Here is a 20800-nt window from a genome sequence, read left to right on the forward strand (position 1 = left end):
ATTTTCCATAATTTGACCAATGTACCAAGTCCAGAGTACATTCCAAAATATAACCCCCATAAATCACTAAATTGCCCAAAAAACCCTTAAAAAAAAAAACCTGATAAGACCTCTGAGGGTGTTTTGCCAAAAATGGGTCATAGGTCACTGGGTCACGATTATCGGGGACTTTTTTATGTTGCTTCAAATGTGCAGCGCTCTCTCTCCACCAGAGTGGGTGCGCATTTGAGGCAACAGGTTAGGGACGGCCACACACATCACATTCCCAGAATGATGATTCAGAGCATAGGGTTTGGGGCGGGCATATTTTTTTTAGTTTTGGCTATGCTCTGGGTCATCATTCTGGGAACACATCCTGTTTTATTATGTTTTATAATTTTCTGGCCCACTGTGCCCCATATTACGGGCCTCTGTACCCCACCTGTCTACCCCAGTTACGGCCCGTTTTCCCCCATAGTGTTCCCCTATTTTAGGGCTCAGTGCTCCCCCCATTAACGCTCCTTGAGGGCGGGTCCCACATCCTGGCTCCATATCAAGCTCAAGGTCCCTGACTGCGCTCTCACTCAAGCAAGACCTGTTGTGCACCTGCCAAGCCTAAATCATCAAAAAATAAGGTATGTCCTTACTCCAAACAAATGTATTTACAAATTGTGGGGTGTCTTTTCTGCTATTAACCCTTGTAAAAATGTAAAATTTGGGGGGAAACACAAATTTTAGTGAAAATTTTCTTCTTTTTTTTACATATGCAAAAGTTGTGAAACCCCTGTGGGGTATTAAGGCTTACTTTACCCCTTGTTACATTCCTCAAGGGGTCTAGTTTCCAAAATGGTATGCCATGTGGGGGGTATTTTGCTGTCCTGGCACCATAGGGGCTTCCTAAATGCGACATGTCCCCCCCCCCCCCCCCATTTCAGCAAAGTTTGCTAATGTGACTCCTTCTCTTCTGAACATTGTAGTTCGCCCGTAGTGCATTTGATGTCCACTTATGGGGTACCTCCATACTCAGAAGAGATGGGGTTACACATTTTGGGGGGTCTTTTCTACTATTAACCCTTGCAAAAATGTGAAATTTGTGGGGAAGCCCACATTTTAGTGAAAAAGATATTTTTTTTTTACATATGTCGTGAAATCCCTGTGGGGTATTAAGGTTCACTTTACCCCTTGTTATGTTCCCCAAGGGGTCTAGTTTCCAAAATATAATGCCATGTGGGTTTTTTTTTGTTGTCCAGGCACCATAGGGGCTTCCTAAATGCGGCATGCCCCCAGAGCAAAATTTGCTTCCAAAAAGCCAAATGTGACTACTCCTCTTCTGAGACCTGTAGTGCGCCAGTAGAGCACTTTTCACCCCCTATGGGGTGTTTTCTGAATCGGGAGAAATTGGGCTTCAAGTTTTGGGGGGTATTTTCTGCTTTAACCCTTTGTAAAAATGTAAAATTTTGGAAAACCAAGCATTTTAGGTAAAAATTTTATTTTTTTTAACATATGCAAAAGTCGTGAAACCCCTGTGGGGTATTAAGGTTCACTTTACCCCTTGTTACGTTCCCCAAGGGGTTTAGTTTCCAAAATATATGCCATGTGGTTTTTTTTTTTTGCTGTCCAGGCACCATAGGGGCTTCCTAAATGCGGCATGCCCCCAGAGCAAAATTTGCTTCCAAAAAGCCAAATGTGACCACTCCTCTTCTGAGACCTGTAGTGCGCCAGTAGACCACTTTTCACCATCATATGGGGTGTTTTCTGAATCGGGAGAAATTGGGCTTCAAATTTTGGGGGTATTTTCTGCCATTACCCTTTTTAAAATGTAACATTTTTGGAAAACAAGCATTTTATGTAAAAAAAAATTTTTTTTTTTACATTTGCAAAAGTCATGAAACACCTGTGGGGTATTAAGGCTCACTTAATTCCTTGTTACGTTCCCCGAGGGGTCTAATTTCCAAAATGGTATGCCATGTGTTTTGTTTTTTTTTGCTGTTTTGGCACCCTAGGGACTTCCTAAAGGTGACATGCCCCCCAAAAACCATTTCAGAAGAATGTTCTCTCCAAAATCCCCTTGTCGCTCCTTCCCTTCTGAGCCCTCTACTGCGCCCGCCGAACAATTTACATAGACATATGAGGTATGTTCTTACTCGAGAGAAATTGGGCTACAAATACCAGTAAAAATTTTCTCCTTTTACCCCTTGCAAAAATTCAAAAATTGGGTCTACAAGAACATGCGAGTGTAAAAAATGAAGATTTTGAATTCTCTCCTTCACTTTGCTGCTATTCCTGTGAAACACCTAAAGGGTTAAAACACTTACTGAATGTCATTTTGAATACTTTGGGGGGGGGTGTAGTTTTTATAATGGGGTCATTTATGGGGTATTTCTAATATGAAGACCCTTCAAATCCACTTCAAAACTGAACTGGTCACTGAAAAATAGTTAGTTTGAAAATTTTGTGAAAAATTAGAAAATTGCTGCTGAACTTTGAAGCTCTCTGGTGTCTTCCAAAAGTAAAAACTCATCAATTTTATGATGCAAACAGAAAGTAGACATATTGTATATGTGATCCCCTCAAAAATTTTTTTTTTGAATATCCATTTTCCTTACAAGCAGAGAGCTTCAAAGTTAGAAAAATGCTAAATTTTAATTTTTTTCATCAAATTTTGGGATTTTTCACCAAGAAAGGATGCAAGTTACCATAAAATGTTACCACTATGTTAAAGTACAATATGTCATGAAAAAACAGTCTCGGAATCAGAATGATAACTAAAAGCATTCCAGAGATATTAATGTTTAAAATGACAGTGGTCAGATGTTCAAAAAACGCTCTGGTCCTAAGGTGTAAAATGGCCTGGTCCTTAAGGGGTTAAAGTGACAGTGGTCAGATGTGCAAAAAATGGCAGGGTCCTTGAAGTGAAAATGGGCTGGGTCCTCAAGGGCGTAAATACAACATACTTCTCGCGAGAACATTAGTTCTATAACAAAGTAGAAAAACATAAAAACCTCAATGGATATACTGCACATTAAAAACAATAGTATGGAGATCAGCAATTTTACAAAAATACATTAAATGAACAATTTTCTATTTTTGGATCCAATATACCTAGGTATATAGATATTGGATCCAGAAGTTGGGAACGCTAGCCCCGAGCGGGATCAATGAAAATTGTTCATTTAATGTATTTTTGTAAAATTGCTGATCAACTGTTGCAAAACTAAAACTCTCAGCATGCACTGATAGCCGAAGGGCATGCTGGGAGTTGTAGTTATACAACAGCTGGAGGCACAACTACAACTCTCAGCATGATCTTTGGCAGTCTGTGCATGCTGGGAGTTATAGTTATGCAACAGCTGGAGGGAAAAAAATTCTATGAAAAAATGTGCCTATAGCTGTTGCATAACTATCACTCCAGCATGCACAGACAGCCAAAGAACATGCTGGGAGTTGTAGTTGTGTCTCCAGCTGTTGCATAACTACAACTCCCAGCATGCCCTTTGGCTCTGCATGCTGGGAGTTGTTGCTAAGCAACAGCAGGAGGCACACAGGCCTCACCTGCTGCTGTCTGATCCTGCCACCGCTCCTCCGGACCCACCGGTAAGGCGACCCTTGCCACCGATCACCCGCCCCGCAGGACCCTTGATTGGTTGGCCGGTCTCGGCCGATCAATCACAGGGATCATGAGGTGGCACCAGGGCCACCTCACTCCTGGTGGGCAAGGGTGATTAGTACCATTTCTGACCAATCACCATTATTTTCTGGGTAACCAGTGACTCGATTGACCCGGAGAAGCTGTGATTCACCAGACCCCCGGGCGATATGCCAGGGTGTCTGCTGTTAGCTAACAGCAGCCATCCCGGTCCGATCACAGTGTCCAGAGGACACTGTGATCAAGGAACGCAGCGCCATAAATGTGCGGCGCTGTGCGCTAAGTACCTAAGTATCAATCCGTGAGCTGGGACCAGCACAGCAGGAGAAGTAAGCCCTCCTGCTACCTCAGAAGTGGATCACCCGGGAGTGTTTAAATGTCTCTATAGAAGGCGGCGATCTAAAGAGTTAATAGCTTACTGCATCGATTGCAGCATGTCGGCTATAAATACCGACCCACAGCTACAAGAATCAGCTGAGGGCTGGTGCGGGCTCGAGTCGGGAGCCCGCACCATACACAGTTAACGGCACAAGGACGTGTATACACGTTCTTGTAGTTAACTAGTTTAATAAATTTTATTTAATCTTCTAATAGGAGATGCATTAATTTTTTATATATGTACTTAACCCCTTAACGACCACGGACGTAAATGTACATCCTGGTGCGGTGGTACTTTGCGCACCAGGACGTACATTTACATCCTGTACATGACCGCGAGCATCGGAGCAATGATCGGGTGATGTGCGGCAGGTCCCGGCTGCTGATAGCAGCCATCGACTCACAGGTAATGGCCAACATCCGCGATCACCATTAAACCCTCAGATGCCATGATCAATACAGATCACAGCATCTGCGGTAGCGTGGCTACATTTTATGCTTATCTGATTGCCCGCGGCAAGGCCGCAGGGATTAGTTCAGCTAACATGGCAGACGGAGGTCCCCTCACCTGCTTCCACTGCCTTCCTGGCTTCTTCTGCTCTGGTCTGAGATCGAGCAGACCAGAGCAGAAGATAGCCGATAACACTGATCAGTGCTTTGCCCTATGCAGTCCAAAATTGCTGCTTTTTTTTGTCACATTTTATGTAAAAAAAACTAAATTTATAAAAAAAAATGACTAAAAGTTTTATATACACAAATGTGGTATCAATAAAAAGTACAGATCACAGCGCAAAAAATGAGCCCTCATACCGCCGCTTATACGGAAAAAGTTATAGATCGTCAAAATAGAGGGATTTTAAACGTACTAATTTGGTTTAAAAGTTTGCAATTTTATAAGCGCAACAATAATAGAAAAGTATATAATAATGGGTATCATTTTAATCGTATTGACCCACAGAATAAAGAACACATGTCATTTTTACCATAAATTGTACAGTGTGAAAACAAAACCTTCCAAAATTTGCGAAATTGCTTTTTTTCTTTTTTAATTTCCCAAAACAAATAGTATTTTTTTTGGGTTGCTCCATACATTTTATGGTAAAATGAGTGATGTCACTACAAAGGACAACTGGTCGGGCAAAAAACAAGCCCTCATACTAGTCTGTGGATGAAAATATAAAAGGGTTCAAAATGGTCAAAATGGGCTTGGTCCTTAAAAGGAAAAGGAGATTTTTGTTATCATGCTGGGGTTGCTAAAAAAAAAAAAAATAAATAAAAAAAAAGTGCATATTAACCTACCTCACTCCCTCAGGGATCCCCCATGACGTCTTCCGGCTCCCTGCTAATCACTCTGTAGTCTACATCTGAGATAGAATCACCTTGACAATAATGGACTGCTCAACTTGTCACTGAAGCTCTCATACAAATGAACAGAACATGTGCAGAGATGCCTGAATACTGGACTCAGGCATTTTCATGCTCCCATAAAAATGAATACAGCTGGGGCCCTGCTATGAAGATCGTCGGGGGTCACATCGGTCAGACCCTTCGCAATCAGATACTTATCACCCTTTCCACATGATAGGGGCTGAGTATCTGATTGTGGAGGATCTGAATGCTGGGATGTGAGGAAGTAAGGTAGGAGAGTATGCTTTTTTTTTTTTTCCCCCCCCCATAGTGGCTCAAGTACACTGGAGACCTCGCTGTACTGGAGGCTGTATCTCCAGAAGGATATAGATATTCTAGAGAGAGTTCAGAGAAGTACTACTAAAATAGTGCATGGATTGCAGGATAAAACTTACTAGGAATGGTAAAAGGATCTTAACATGTATAGCTTGGAAGAAAGAAGAGACAGAGGGGATATGATAGAAACTTTTAAATGCATAAAGGGAATCAACACAGTAAAGGAAGAGAACATATTTAAAAGAAGAAAAGCTACCACAAGAGGACATTGTTTTACAGTAGAGGGGCAAATGTTTCTGCAGTAATATCAGGAAGTATTACTTTACTGAGAGAGTAGTGGATGCATGGAATAGCCTTCCTGCAGAAGTGGTAGCTGCAAATACAGTGAAGGAGTTTAAGCATGCATGGGATAGGTATAAGGCTATCCTTCATATAATAAAGGGCCAGGGACTATTTATTGTATTTATAACAAATTAACAGACTAGATAGGCTTAAATGGTTCTTATCTGCCAACAAATTCTATGTTTCTATGTTACCCCTTGAATTAAAGTACTTGCATAGACACACATGCAAGTACATAAACATATGTACTTCTACAAGTACTCATGATGTTGTTAGGGCATACAAGTCTGCACTATAGAAATGCTTACTGGCTTATTCACACTACAGAATCTCTGCCAAGAGATTTCATCTGTAGCGGGCACAGGCAGAGCAAGTCAGCGCTAGGACCAGTCAGAAAAGTGTCATCTCCATAAACAGCAATTTTAGAGAGGATTCTGCTGAAAGAACAGCGTAAATGGTGCAGCAGAAACCCATTGAAAAACAGCCTATTTTGATTGCGACATATGGGTGGTTTAAAATGACAGATCAGAGCTGTGTAGTAGAACATGACTATGGTAGCAGTGCCTATGCGATCACTGCAAAGCAATATAAAAGGGCAGGTCCTCTGCAGGCTGCTGTGCATTACCATTAGAGATGAGCGAAGTTACAGTACTTCGATTCTGCATGAACCTAGGACTGTATCTACCTTTTCCAATCCACCGGAGCACCTGAAAGCTAAACTAATTTACGTAGGCTAAAGTCAGCAACCGCCGAGCCGCGAGGTTCATACAGAATCGAAGTACTGTAACTTCTCTCATCTCTAATTGCCATAGCAGCATGAATCATCAAGGGGTTAAAGGGAAACTGAAAGCAGCATCCCTCTGCCCATAAGCACATATCTCCTATGTGCTGCGAGATCCTGCACCACGTAAGGGCTACATGCTCATGGGCTGTAGGGGTTAAAATTTGTGTTTGCTATAAGTTTTGTAAAATGTCAATAACATCCATTGGGCAGGTAGGAGAAACAATTGTCTGGAAGGATGTCAATACTAGACAACCTGGTCAATTTATGGACAGTTGTATCACAATGCGAGTGCTCACCTGTGAAATATACAATAGCTTTTTCTAGCTGCAGAAAGATGTCATCAGCTTCTGCCTTGTTGAACAGAGATGTATAATCACAGCTCAGGTTTTCTGCACTAATTCTCTTCCATGTATAAGTCTGTTCCTGCAATAAGTCATCCTTTTCAATCTTCCTTTTCTTTCTTGTCAGGTTCTCCACATTTCTGCCAGTGTCTGAACCTCCTGCACTTTCATCTAAAAGAGTCCTTTTATTTTTAGAAATGGCTTTTCTAATCACAAACTTATCCATTTTATGACATATTGAAGTTTCAGGACACACAATTGTTGTTACATAACATGAAGGTTTCACATCCAGGAGTTAGTCTGCCGCAATAGCACCTGCAAAAGGAAAATGACAACATTTACTAGCAAATACAGCAGTAAAAATACTTCATCTGGCACTGTGACGTCACCGCCGCTCGGCCCGCAGCACCGCCTGGCTTATTCATATTCATGCCCTCCGTATCTCCCTCTCCTCCCCACTCTGTACAGGACTCCACTGCACTGAGGCCGCATCCAGATGTACACAGGAAGCCGGCACATGCGCAGTGGAGTCACATACAGAGTGGGGAGGAGAGGGAGATACGGAGGGAGGGAGGAGAGGGAGATACGGAGGGAGGGCATGAATATGCATAAGCCGGGCGGTGCTGTGGGCCGAGCGGCAGTGACGTCACAGTGCCAGTGAAGGCAGTAACCCCGCCCGTGCCATTTAGAAGATGATTTGCATATATTGAAAAATGAAGATAATGGGCAAACGGCTGATCGGATCTGGGCATGGTAGGCATCATATTGATCAGCATCCCCTACTAGCCAGTACCTCTGAGGGGGGGGGGGATTTGGTGACAGTTTTCCTTTAAACCCTTAAGGACTCAACTCATTTTCACCTTAACCCCTTAACGACCACGGAAGTAAATGTACATCCTGGTTTGTCTGTACTTTGCGCACGAGGACGTACATTTACTACCTGTGTATGACCGTGAGCATCAGAGCGGTGCTCGCGTCATACTCGGCAGGTTCCGGTTGCTATCAGCAGTCGGGGACCCGCCGGTAATGGCCGACATCCGCGATCGCGCGGATGTCCGCCATTAACCCCTCAGATGCCGTGATCTGTACATATCAGGGCATCTGCGCATGATAAAATAGATGATCGGATCGCCCGCAGCGCTGCCGCAGAGATCCGATAATCTGTAATTGCGGACGGAGGTCCCCTCACCTGTCTCCGTCCGTCTCCTGGCATCTCCTGCTCTGGTCTGAGATCGAGCAGACCAGAGCCGGAGATAGCCGATAACACTGATCAGTGCCATGTCCTATGCATAGCACTGAACAGTATTAGCAATCAAATGATTGCTATAGATAGTCCCCTATGGAGACATAAAAAGTGTTAAAAAAAAGTGAAAAATCCCCTCTCCAATAAAAATGAAAATTGTCAGTTTTTCCCATTTTACCCCCAAAAAGCGTAAAAAAAGTTTTTTAATAAACAAACATATTTGGTATTGCCGCATGCCTGAATGTCTGAACTATCAAAATATAATGTTAATGATCCAGTACGGTGAACGGCGTAAACGTAAAAAATTTTTTTAAAAATCCAAAAATGCTGCTGTTTTTGTCACATTTTATATAAAAATAAATAATTTTAAAAATGATATAAAAGTTTTATATATGCAAATGTGGTATCGATAAAAAGTACAGATGATGGTGCAAAACATGAGCCCTCATACTGCCCTATATACGGAAAAATGAAAAAAAAGTTATAGGTGGTCAAAATAGGGAGATTTTAGATTACTGATTTTGTACAAAAAGTTTTAGATTTTTTTTAAGCGGTACAAAAATATAAAAGTATCTAGCCATGGGTATCATTTTAATCGTATTGACCCACAGAATAAAGAACACGTCATTTTTACCATAAACTGTACAGTGTGAAATCGAAACCCTCCAAAATGTGCAAAATTGTGGTTTTCGTAAAAATTTCCTCCCTAAAAAATGTTTTGGGGGGTTCGCCGTACATTTTATGGTAAAATGAGAGGTTCCATTACAAATTACAATTGGTCACGCAAAAAACAAGCCCTTATATGGGTCTGTAGATGGAAATACAAAAGAGTTATGGATTTTAGAAGGCGAGGAGGAAAAAACTAAAATGCTAATATAAAATTGGCCTGGTTCTTAAGGTGAAAATGGGCTTGGTCCTTAACCCCTTAAGGACTCAGGGTTTTTCCGTTTTTGCACTTTCGTTTTTTCCTCCTTACCTTTTAAAAATCATAACCCTTTCAATTTTCCACCTAAAAATCCATATTATGGCTTATTTTTTGCGTCGCCAATTCTACTTTGCAGTGACATTAGTCATTTTACCCAAAAATGCACGGCGAAAAGGAAAAAAAATCATTGTGCGACAAAATCGGAAAAAAAACGCCATTTTGTAATTTTTGGGGGCTTCCGTTTCTACGCAGTGCATATTTCGGTAAAAATGACACCTTATCATTATTCTGTAGGTCCATACGGTTAAAATGATACCCTACTTATATAGGTTTGATTTTGTCGCACTTCTGGAAAAAATCATAACTACATGCAGGAAAATTTATACGTTTAAAAATGTCATCTTCTGACCCCTATAACTTTTTTATTTTTCCACGTACGGGGCGGTATGAGGACTCATTTTTTGCGCCGTGATCTGAAGTTTTTATTGGTATGATTTTTGTTTTGATCTGACTTTTTGATCACTTTTTAATGTTATAAAAGGTTACCAAAATACGCTTTTTTTGACTTTGGAATTTTTTTGCGCGTACGCCATTGACCGTACGGCTTAATTAATGATATATTTTTATAGTTCGGACATTTACGCACGCGGCGATACCACATATGTTTATTTTTATTTTTTTTTACACGGTTTTATTTTTTTTATGGGAAAAGGGGGGTGATTCAAACTTTTATTAGGGAAGGGGTTAAATGACCTTTATTAACACTTTTTTTTTTACTTTTTTTTTTGCAGTGTTATAGGTCCCATAGGGACCTATAACACTGCACACACTGATCTCTCATCCTGATCACAGGCGTGTATTAACACGCCTGTGAAACTGATTAACACGCCTGTGATTAACACGCCTGTGTATTAACACGCCTGTGATCAGCATTATCGGCGCTTGACTGCTCCTGCCTGGATCTCAGGCACGGAGCAGTCATTCGTCGATCGGACACCGAGGAGGCAGGTAAGAGCCCTCCCGGTGTCCGATCAGCTGTTCGGAATGCCGCAATTTCACCGCGGCGGTCCCGAACAGCCCGACTGAGCAGCCGGGATACTTTCAGTTTCACTTTAGAAGCGGCGGTCAGCTTTGACCGCCGCTTCTAAAGGGTTAATACCGCACATCGCCGCGATCGGCGATGTGTGGTATTAGCCGCGGGTCCCGGCCGTTGATTAGCGCCGGGACCCACGCGATATGATGCGGGATCGCGGCGCGATCCCGCTTCATATTGCGGGAGCCGGCGCAGGACGTAAATATACGTCCTGCGTCGTTAAGGGGTTAAGGGGGGACTCAGATCTTTTTCGCAAATCTGACCACTTTATGCATTAATAACTATGGGATGCTTTTACTTTTCATTCTGATTCAGAGGTTGTTTTGTGGTGTCCCGGTACAGGTCCTGGTCCTGTCCCTGTCTAAAGTCCCCTCAGCCAGAGTCCCTTCATTCCCATAGGGCTCTCCTGCAGGGCTTACCCCTGGTCGCCTCATATAAATTGTGTATTATTTAAATGTATATACATAGGGATTATAAATGTATAGGACCTTAGCAGGTCATGTGACTATAATTATGGTTGTACTATTGTTCAAGGACCTTCCAGGGTCATGGGATGTACCCAGAGTTCACTGGGTTAAGGACTTACAGGTTTGCTTACCAATGAGCTTAGTCCAGCCCCTTATTATATAAAGGGCTGTAGCCACTAAATTCTCTCTCTTATCACTTGTACATGAAAGCAAGCACATATCAGCAGAAAACTCAATTCATCTAGGCCAAAGCCTGAAAGAACCAGCAGCCACTAAACCGTGAGTTACCAAGCTCAATCTAACAAATCCTGTGTGACTACTACAGCTAGAATATTATAATTAGTAGCACAGTGGCCTGCATCAAAGCTTATTGCTTCAAAGTCCCAGCAAAACCTGTGAGGGACCTGCATTCTGGTTACCTCTTAAGAGACTGTTACGTATAGAGACTGTTGCATAAAATCTTCAAGTAAAGTTCTTCAGTTTATTCATAAAGTCTGCTGTGGACATTCTGTTATTTTCCCTGCCGTTTCTGGGAAGGTTGGCGGTAGGACCATTAACACTAAGGAAACCCCACCCTAGAGTCATGACATTTAAGGGTTAATACCACCAGACCCTGCACCTACATCACCGCAACACCCCAGACCCCACAACTCTCCTGGTCCACCACAGTTTTTTCGTGACATATTCCACTTGAACATAGTGCTACATTTTTGTTGTTACTTGCATCCTTTCTTGGTGAAAAATCCCCAAATGTCATGAAAATTTAGAAAATGTAGCATTTTTCTAACTTTGAAACTTTCTGCTTGTAAGGAAAATGGATATTCCAAATAAATAATATATTGATTCCCATATACAATATGTCTACTTTATGTTGGCATCATAAAGTTGACATGTTTTTACTTTTTGAGGACATTAGAGGGTTTCAAAGTATAGCAGCAATTTTCAAAATTTTCACCAAAAATTCAAAATCTGAATTTTTCAGGGACCAGTTAAATTTGAAGTGGATTTGAGGGGCCTTTCTGTAAGAAATACCCCATAAATGATCCTACTATAGAAACTGCACCCCTCAAAGTATTCAAAATGACATTCAGAAAGTTTGTTAACCCTTTAGGTGTTTCACAGGAATAGCAGCAAAGTGGAGGAGAAAAATCTAAATCTGCATTTTTTACACTCACATGTTCTTGTAGAACCATTTTTTTTTCCATTTTAAAAAAAGTGGCATAAGGAGAAAAAGCCCCCCAAAATTTGTAGCCCAATTTCTCTTAAGTATGGAAATACCTCATATGTTGACATAAAGTGCTCTGCAGGCTCACAACATTGCTCAAGAGGGAAAGAGCAACTATGGGATTTTGGAGAGCGAATTTTGCTGTCATGGTTTTTGGGGGCCATGTTGCATTTAGGAAGCCCCCATGATGCCAGAACAGGAAAAAAAAACACATGGCACACTATTTGGGAAACTACACCCCTCAAGGAACATAACAAGGGGTATAGTAAGCCTTAACACCTTACAGGTGTTTGACCACTTTGCGTTAAAGTTGGACGTGAAAGCCGGTAATTACTCACCGGTAATTCTGTTTCCTCGTAGTCACGACACCACCACCAGTGAGATGGACTCCTCCCCCAGGGACAGGAAACCTAGACCACAAAAGGAAGCACAACCCTCCATAGCCTCAGTAAATTACCGAGACCCATTTAGAGCCTACAAATTAAATTGACTTCCTACAAATAAAATAAACTACTAAAAAGAAAATGTCTTCTTTCCCTCTACATCAATGTATATACCGTATTTATCGGCGTATAACACGCACTGGCGCATAACACACACACCCTTTTTTACAGGGAAATTTAAGTTAAAAAAAGGAAAATGTAAAATAAATGACTTGGACTAAATGCCACATCATCCCCCTCAACTTCGTTTTCTTCTGCACCTCAGTTTGGTCCCATCCCCTCCAGTGCCACATCGTTCCTCACCTTCTATCAGTCCCTGTGCCACATTTATCCCTCTCATCGCCACCCCCCATGTCTCATCATCCCCCCATGTCTCATAATTTCCCCGTCATAGACCACCACTAGCCATACAGACATTAAGCCTTTAGTGCCTCCCCCCACCATAATTTCCCGTCTCATCATCCCCCACCCTGTCTCATCATGTCCCCCCATCATTTCCCCCTCCCTCATCATTTCCCCCTGTCTCATCATCCCCCCATCATTTCCCCCTCCCTCATCATTTCCCCCTGTCTTATCATCCCCCCACCATGTCTCATCATACCCCCATTATGTTCCTCCTATGCTATTCTTCCCCTCCCTCATCATTCCCCCTTTTCCCTGTTTTTCATAGTTTTTTTTATTTTCCTTACCTGGCTGCGCTTCGGCAGGCCAGGTCAGGCGGTGGGTCTTGCGGGCTGTGGTCAGTGAAGCAGATGAATGATGTCCTCTCCCGGCTTCTCTTCGCGGCATCAGGGACGTCACTTTTCATTTCCTGTAACCGCCGCTAGTCAGAGTTCGGAGTGCGGCGACTACAGGAAATGAAAAGTGACGCCAGTGACTCCGCGCAGAGAAGCCGGGAGAGGACTTCACTCAACTGCTTCACTGACCGCAGCCCGCAAGACCCCCCGCCTGACCTGCCAAAGCGCAGCCAGGTAAGGAAAAAAATAATTATATATATATATATATATATATATATATATATATATATATATAAAAAGCAGGGAAAGGGGGGGAATGATGAGGGAGGGGGGGGGGAGGTAAGACAAATTTAAATGAAACTGTCACTTGTTTTCTCCCACACTATCCACAGGTACTGGTGGATAGTGCAGGAGACCCAAATTAAAATGAGCCCTACCTTGTCCAGATCTGCGCCACCGTTCTCCCGCAATTTTAGTTTTATTATGTGTTGAAATCTTCCTGTATCTGGCACGGGCGGGGCTTCTGCACTTAACTGGCACTGACGTCAGCACCGCTTATGAATATTCATCCCCCCCCCCCAAGTTAGGAGCGGCAAAGAGAGGGAGAACTGGAGGGAGGGGAGAAGAATATTCATAAGCGGCGCCAGTTAAGCGCCGAAGACCCGCCCATGCCAGTTACAGGAAGATTTAATCACATAATAAAACTACAATTGCGGGAGAACAGCAGCGCAGATTCGGACAAGGTTGGGCTCATTTTAATCAGTGTCTCCCGCACTATCCACCAGTACCTGTGGATAGTGCGGGAGAAAATAAGTTTTCCTTTAAAGCAGAGCGGGGAGGAGACGCCGCTGGTCACTGATTTAAAGTGGCCGCGGTCGTGCTACGAATACATAACAAGCAGACGCTGCAGCGGCCGCTTTAGATCAGTGACCAGAAGATTTATTGGCGTATAACACACAGGCAGGCTTTTTGCCTTAAATTTAAGTTTGTGTAAACAAGAAACCCAGTGCACAGAAATAAAAATGGGTGGGAATGCTGTGGTGATGTTGTGACTACGAGGAAACAGAATTACCGGTGAGTAATTATCGGCTTTCCACCCCAGCACCACCAGAGAGAATACAGCAGGGCCTTACGTCCAACAGAAAGAGAAGAAAAATCTGCAAAGTTAAAGGGGCACTCCGGTAAAAAACTTTTTTTTTTTTTTTAAATCAACTGGTGCCAGAAAGTTAAATAGATTTGTAAATTACTTCTATTAAAAAATCTTAATCCTTCCTGAACTTATTAGCTGCTGAGCTGTCTGCTGACATCATGAGCACAGTGCTCTCTGCTGACATCTCTGTCCATTTTAGGAACTGTCCAGAGTAAAAGGAAATCCCCATAGCAAACATATGCTGTTCTGGACAGTCCCTAAAATGGACAGAGATGTCAGCAAAAAGAAAAGAATTTCCGCTGTAGTATTCAGCAGCTAATAAGTACAGGAAGGATTACGATTTTTTAATAGTAATTTACAAATCTGTTTAACTTTCTGGCACCAGTTGATTTAAAAAAAAAAAAAGGTTTTTCACCGGAGTACCCCTTTAACCTAACCCCTTAAGGACCGGGGGTTTTTCCATTTTTGAATTTTCGTTTTTTGCTCCTTGCCTTTACAAAATCATAACTCTTTCAATTTTGCACCTAAAAATCCATATGATGGCTTATTTTTTGCGCCACCAATTCTACTTTGTAATGACGTCAGTCATTTTGCCCAAAAATCTACAGTGAAACGGAAAAAAAAAATCATTGTGCGACAAAATTGAAAAAAAAACGCAGTTTTGTCACTTTTGGGGGCTTCCGTTTCTACGTATTAAATTTTTCGGTAAAAATGACACCTTATCTTTATTCTGTAGGTCCATACGATTAAAATGATACCCTACTTATATAGGTTTGATTTTGTCGGACTTCTGGAAAAAAATCATAACTACATGCAGGAAAATTAATACGTTTAAAATTGTCATCTTCTGACCCCTATAACTTTTTTATTTTTCCGTGTATGGGGCGGTATGAGGGCTAATTTTTTGCGCCGTGATCTGAAGTCCTTGGTCCTTAAGGGGTTAAGGACTCAGGGTTTTTCCGTTTTTGCACTTTCGTTTTTTCCTCCTTACCTTTTAAAAATCATAACCCTTTCAATTTTCCACCTAAAAATCCATATTATGGCTTATTTTTTGCGTCACCAATTCTACTTTGCAGTGACATCAGTCATTTTACCCAAAAATTCACAACGAAAAACAAAAAAAATAATAATAATTGTGCGACAAAATCGAAGAAAAAACGCCATTTTGTAATTTTTGGGGGCTTCCGTTTCTACGCAGTGCATATTTCGGTAAAAATGACATAGTTATCATTATTCTGTAGGTCCATACGGTTAAAATGATACCCTACTTATATAGGTTTGATTTTGTCGCACTTCTAGAAAAAATCATAACTACATGCACGAAAATGTATACGTTTAAAAATGTCCTCTTCTGACCCCTATAACTTTTTTATTTTTCCACGAACAGGGCGGTATGAGGCCTCATTTTTTGCGCTGTGATCTGAATTTTTTATCGGTATGATTTTTGTTTTGATCTGACTTTTTGATCACTTTTTAATGGTATAAAAAGTGACCAAAATACGCTTTTTTGGACTTTGGAATTTTTTTCCCGCGTACACCATTGACTGTGCGGTTTAATTAACAATATATTTTTATAGTTCGGACATTTATGCACGCGGCGATACCACATATGTTTATTTTTATTTACACTGTGTTATTTTTTTTTATGGGAAAAGGGGGGTGATTCAAACTTTTATTAGGGAAGGGGTTAAATGACCTTTATTAACACTTTTTTTTAACTTTTTTTTTTGCAGTGTTATAGGTCCCATAGGGACCTATAACACTGCACACACTGATCTCCTATGCTGATCACTGGCGAGTATTAACACACCTGTGATCAGCGTTATCGGCGCTTGACTGCTCCTGCCTGGATCTTAGGCACGGAGCAGTCATTCGTCAATCGGACACCGAGGAGGATTTCACCGCGGCGGTCCCGAACAGCCCGACTGACTAGCCGGGATACTTTCACTTTCGCTTTAGAAGCGGCGGGAGCCGGCGCAGGATGTAAATATACGTCCTGCGTCGTTAAAGGGTTAAGCCTGTAGTGCCGCAAAAAAGGTGTGTGGCGACGACCAGGTGGCCGCTTTACAGATTTGCTTAATAGAAGCCCCCCTCCTTTAAGCCCAAGAGGAGGCTATAGCCCTAGTGGAATGAGCTTTTAGATTATCTGGAGGAGAAAGCCCTGCTGATAGATAGACAGAAGAGATAGTATGACAAATCCACCTAGAAAGGGAATCTTTAGCAGCCCTATTTCCCTTGTTAGGCCCTGAAAACAGGACAAAATGTCTTTTTGATCTCCTGACATCTAAGTTATGAAAGGACCTTTCTGTATCATTAGATGGGTTGGCACAGAAGGAGGAGAGAACAATTTCCTGAGACATATGGAAGGCAGATACCACTTTTGGTAGAAAGGCAGGATCTGGACCGATTGCAATTCTGTCATCCAGGATCCTTGTATACGGTTCTTTAACCCCTTAATGACCCACGTTTTTTCAGTTTTTGCATTTTTGTTTTTTCCTCCTTACCATTAACGACGAAGGACGTAAATGTACGTCCTGGTGATGCGGTACTTAACGCACCAGGACGTACATTTACGTCCTAAGCATAACCGCGGGCATCGGAGCGATGCCCGGATCATGCGCGGCAGGTCCCGGCTGTTGATCGCAGATGTCCGCCATTAACCCCTCAGATGCCGTGATCAATACCGATCACGGCATCTGCAGCATCGAGGTCAATCGAGGTTAATTGGATGATCGGATCGCCCGCAGCGCTGCCGCGGCGATCCGATCATCCAGCACGGCAGCCGGAGGTCCCCTCACCTGCCTCCGCTGTCTTCCGGGAGTCTTCTGCTCTGATCTGCCTTCCCGCAGATCAGTGCTGTGTCCTATACATAGCACTGGACAGGATTAGCAATCGAGTGATTGCTATAAATAGTCCCCTATGGGGAGTATTAAAGTGTAAAAATAAAAGTAAAAAAAGTTTTAAAAAATTTGAAAAACCGTCTCCCCCAATAAAAACGTAAATTGCCCCATTTTCCCTATTTCACCCCCCAAAAAGTGTTAAAAAAATATTTTATATAGATATTTGGTATCGCCGCGTGCGTAAATATCTGAACTATTAAAATAAAATGTTAATGATACTGTACGGTGAACAACGTGAACGTAAAAAAAATAGCTGCTTTTTTATAACATTTTATTCCCCAAAAAATTTATAAAAAATGTATTAAAAGTTTTATATAAGCAAATATGGTATCAATATCAAAGTACAGATCACGGCGCAAAAAAATGAGCCCTCATACCACAGCTTATATGGAAAAGTGAAAAAGTTATAGGTCTTCAAATTAGGGGGATCTTAAACGTACTAATTTGGTTAAAAAGTTTGTGATTTTTTTTAAGTGCAACAGTAATAGAAAAGTATGTTATCACGGGTATCATTTTAATCGTATTGACCCAAAGAATAAAGAACACGTCACTTTTACGATAAATTGTACGGCGTGAAAACGAAACCTTCCAAAATTAGCAAAATTGCGGTTTTCTTTTTAACTTCCCCACACATAGAATTTTTTTGGTTGCGCCATACATTTTATGGTAAAGTGAGTGATGGCATTTCAACGGACAAACTGTCGCACATAAAACAAGCCCTAATACTAGTCTGTGGATGAAAATATAAAAGAGTTATGATTTTTTGAAGGCGAGGAGGAAAAAATGAAAACGTAAAAATAAAATTTTCTGCGTCCTTAAGGCCCAAATGGGCTGCGTCCTTATGGGGTTTAAAAACAATCACTTTTTAAATTTTGCACCTAAAAATCCATATGAGGGCTTATTTTTTGCGCCACCAATTCTACTTTGTAATGACATCAGCCATTTTACCCAAATATCTACGGTGAAACGGAAAAAAAAAAAATCATTGTGAGACAAAATTGAAAAAAAACAAAACACGATTTTGTAACTTTTCGAGGCTTCCGTTTCTACACAGTACATTTTTCAGTAGAAAGTACACCTTCTCTTTATTCTGTAGGTCCATACAATTAAAATGATACCCTACTTATGTAGGTTTGATTTTGTCGTACTTCAGGAAAAAATCATAACTACATGCAGGAAAATTTATACGTTTAAAATTGTCATCTTCTGACCCATATAAAACGTTTTTATTTTTCCGCATATGGGGCGATACGAGGGCTCATTTTTTGCACTGTGATCTGAAGTTTTTAGTGGTACCATGATACCATTTGCATCGATAGGACTTATTGATCACTTTTTATTCACTTTTTCATCATATAAAAAGTGACCAAAAATACGCTATTTTGGACTTTGGAATTTTTTTTTGTGCGTACGCCATTGACCGGGCGGTTTAATTAATGATATATTTTTATAATTCGGGAATTTCCGCACACGGCGATACCACATATGTTTATTTTTATTTACACAGTTTGTTTGTTTTTGTTTTTTTTTATGTGAAAAGGGGGGGTGATTCAAACTTATTAGGGAAGGTGTTAAATGATCTTTATTCACTTTTCTTTTGCAGTGTTATAGCTCCCATAGGGGGCTATAACACTGCACTCACTGATCTTTTTCATTAATCACTGGTTTCTCATAGGAAACCAGTGATCAATGATTCTGCCGCTTGACTGCTCATGCCTGGATCTCAGGCACTGAGCAGTCATTCGTCCTCTGGCTGTCTTGTAAGCTGTTTGGGATGCCGTAATTTCGCCGCGGCGATCCCGAACAGCTCCCTGAGCTAACCGGCAATGATTTAGTTTTGCTTTAGACGCGGCGTTCAACTTTGAACGCTGCATCTAAAGGGTTAATAGCCTGGCCGTGGCCCTGCGTTATTGGTCCTTAAGAGGTTATATGATAAGGCCGCTGGCTCTCCTACCCGCCTGGCTGATGTAATAGGCACTAGAAGACAGTCTTTTGAGTCAGAACTTACAGCAGAATCTCAGACAAAGGCTCAAAAGGCTGTTTACTCAAAGCTCGAACCACCGAGAGATCCCTAGCTGGAGTCTTAATACTTTTTGACAATTGTAACCTGTTGACCACGGGTGGTCAGCAATTTTTTGACTGAAGAGAGCACCTAAGGCAGACACCTGTACCTTAAGAGTGGCTGCCCTCAAACCTTTTTCAAGGCCCTTTTTAAGAGTCTACGATAGCTGCTATGTTGGGCTTGTCAAAGTCTATATTAGAAAGGCCTACCACCTCAAAAAACTTCCTCCAGACTCTGAAGTAAATCTTGGTGCTCAGTCTTTCTGCTGGCCTGAAAGGTGTCAATCACTACTTCTGAGAGGCCCTTAGCTTTTGGGAATAGCCTCTCAAGAACCAGGCAGTCAGGTGTAGACTTCTGGATGTAGCAGCAGACCCTGTATCAGGAGGTCCTGGACTTCTGGAAGGACCCAAGGGTCTGGTACTTCTGGAAGGACCCAAGGGTCTGGAACCACGCTCTCCAGGGCCAGAAGGGGGCAATCAGAATCACTCTTGCGCTGTCCTCCCTGATGACCCTAGGTATGAGCACAAGTGGAGGAAAAGCATAAGCCAAATCCCACACCCATTCATGGGACAAGGCATCTACTGCTAATGGCCTGTCTGACGGGGAGAAGGAAAGAAAAATTTTTACTTGCCTGTTCTGCCTGGAGTGCCCCACAGAGCTGAGATTTTCTGAAAAAACTTTCGGGTTCAAATGCCACTCTCCCTGTCAAACCTGATGCTTGCTCAGGATGTCTGCCCTGAAGTTTAGATCTCCCTTCAAGTGAACAGCTGAGATGGATTCCACCTGAGTCTCTGCACAAGAAAAAAATCTGAAAAGATAACATTGTTAGATTAGCACTTCTAGTTGTACCCTGTTAATTATGGATACAGCAGTAGTGTTATCTGAAAGTATCCTAACATCCTGATTTTTAATATCGGGACCTAAAGCTTGCAAGGCACAAAGAATGGCTAACAACTCATTATAGTTAGAGGAGGTATGTTTTACCTCCATATCCCAGGAACCCTGAAGCATCAGACCTTCCAATCTATACCTCTATTCAGGTTAACATCCACCAACCATATCCCTAGGGAAGAAATCACTTACTGGGGTAAAAGGATAACCTTCTCCAAACTTCCCTTGGACCCATCCCACTGATCTAAAATCTCTAACTGAAAGGACCTAGAGTGACACTGGGCCCAGGGTACTGCGGGGATGGCGGAAGTAAGGAGACCAAACAAGGAAATCCCTTTCCTAATAGAGAAGTTTCTGAGTCCCTCAGAATTTCTAACTAAGGACTGATGTTTGTTAATTTCCTGGGCAGGTAGAAAAGATTTTTGAAGTGTGGAGTCTAAAAGAATCCCCAAATTTTTTTTTGCTGCATAGGAGAGGGAGAGCAATTTTCCCAGTTCACTAACCAACCAAG

General features: G+C 41.8%; 1 protein-coding gene across 13 annotated transcripts in view; it reads right to left on the minus strand.

Moving 5' to 3' along the window:
* The window catches only part of ALKBH2 (alkB homolog 2, alpha-ketoglutarate dependent dioxygenase), an 87462-nt gene that overhangs the window by 19235 nt on the left and 47427 nt on the right, over nucleotides 1-20800 (minus strand). For 5 of the 13 annotated variants that reach the window (XM_056528813.1, XM_056528814.1, XM_056528810.1 and 2 more), the window contains exons 2-3: nucleotides 20030-20206; nucleotides 7109-7468 (exon numbers count right to left, since the gene is read on the minus strand). In XM_056528813.1, coding sequence (XP_056384788.1) covers nucleotides 7109-7379 — 271 coding nt within the window. In that variant the 5' untranslated portion in view covers nucleotides 7380-7468; nucleotides 20030-20206. Of the gene's footprint in view, nucleotides 1-7108; nucleotides 7469-12444; nucleotides 12549-19507; nucleotides 19531-19607; nucleotides 19901-20029; nucleotides 20207-20800 lie in introns of those variants that run through there. The other 8 variants (XM_056528821.1, XM_056528822.1, XM_056528809.1 and 5 more) reach the window with 8 other exon arrangements.

The sequence above is a fragment of the Hyla sarda genome, chromosome 1 (assembly GCF_029499605.1).
Source record: "Hyla sarda isolate aHylSar1 chromosome 1, aHylSar1.hap1, whole genome shotgun sequence".
NCBI lineage: Eukaryota > Metazoa > Chordata > Amphibia > Anura > Hylidae > Hyla > Hyla sarda.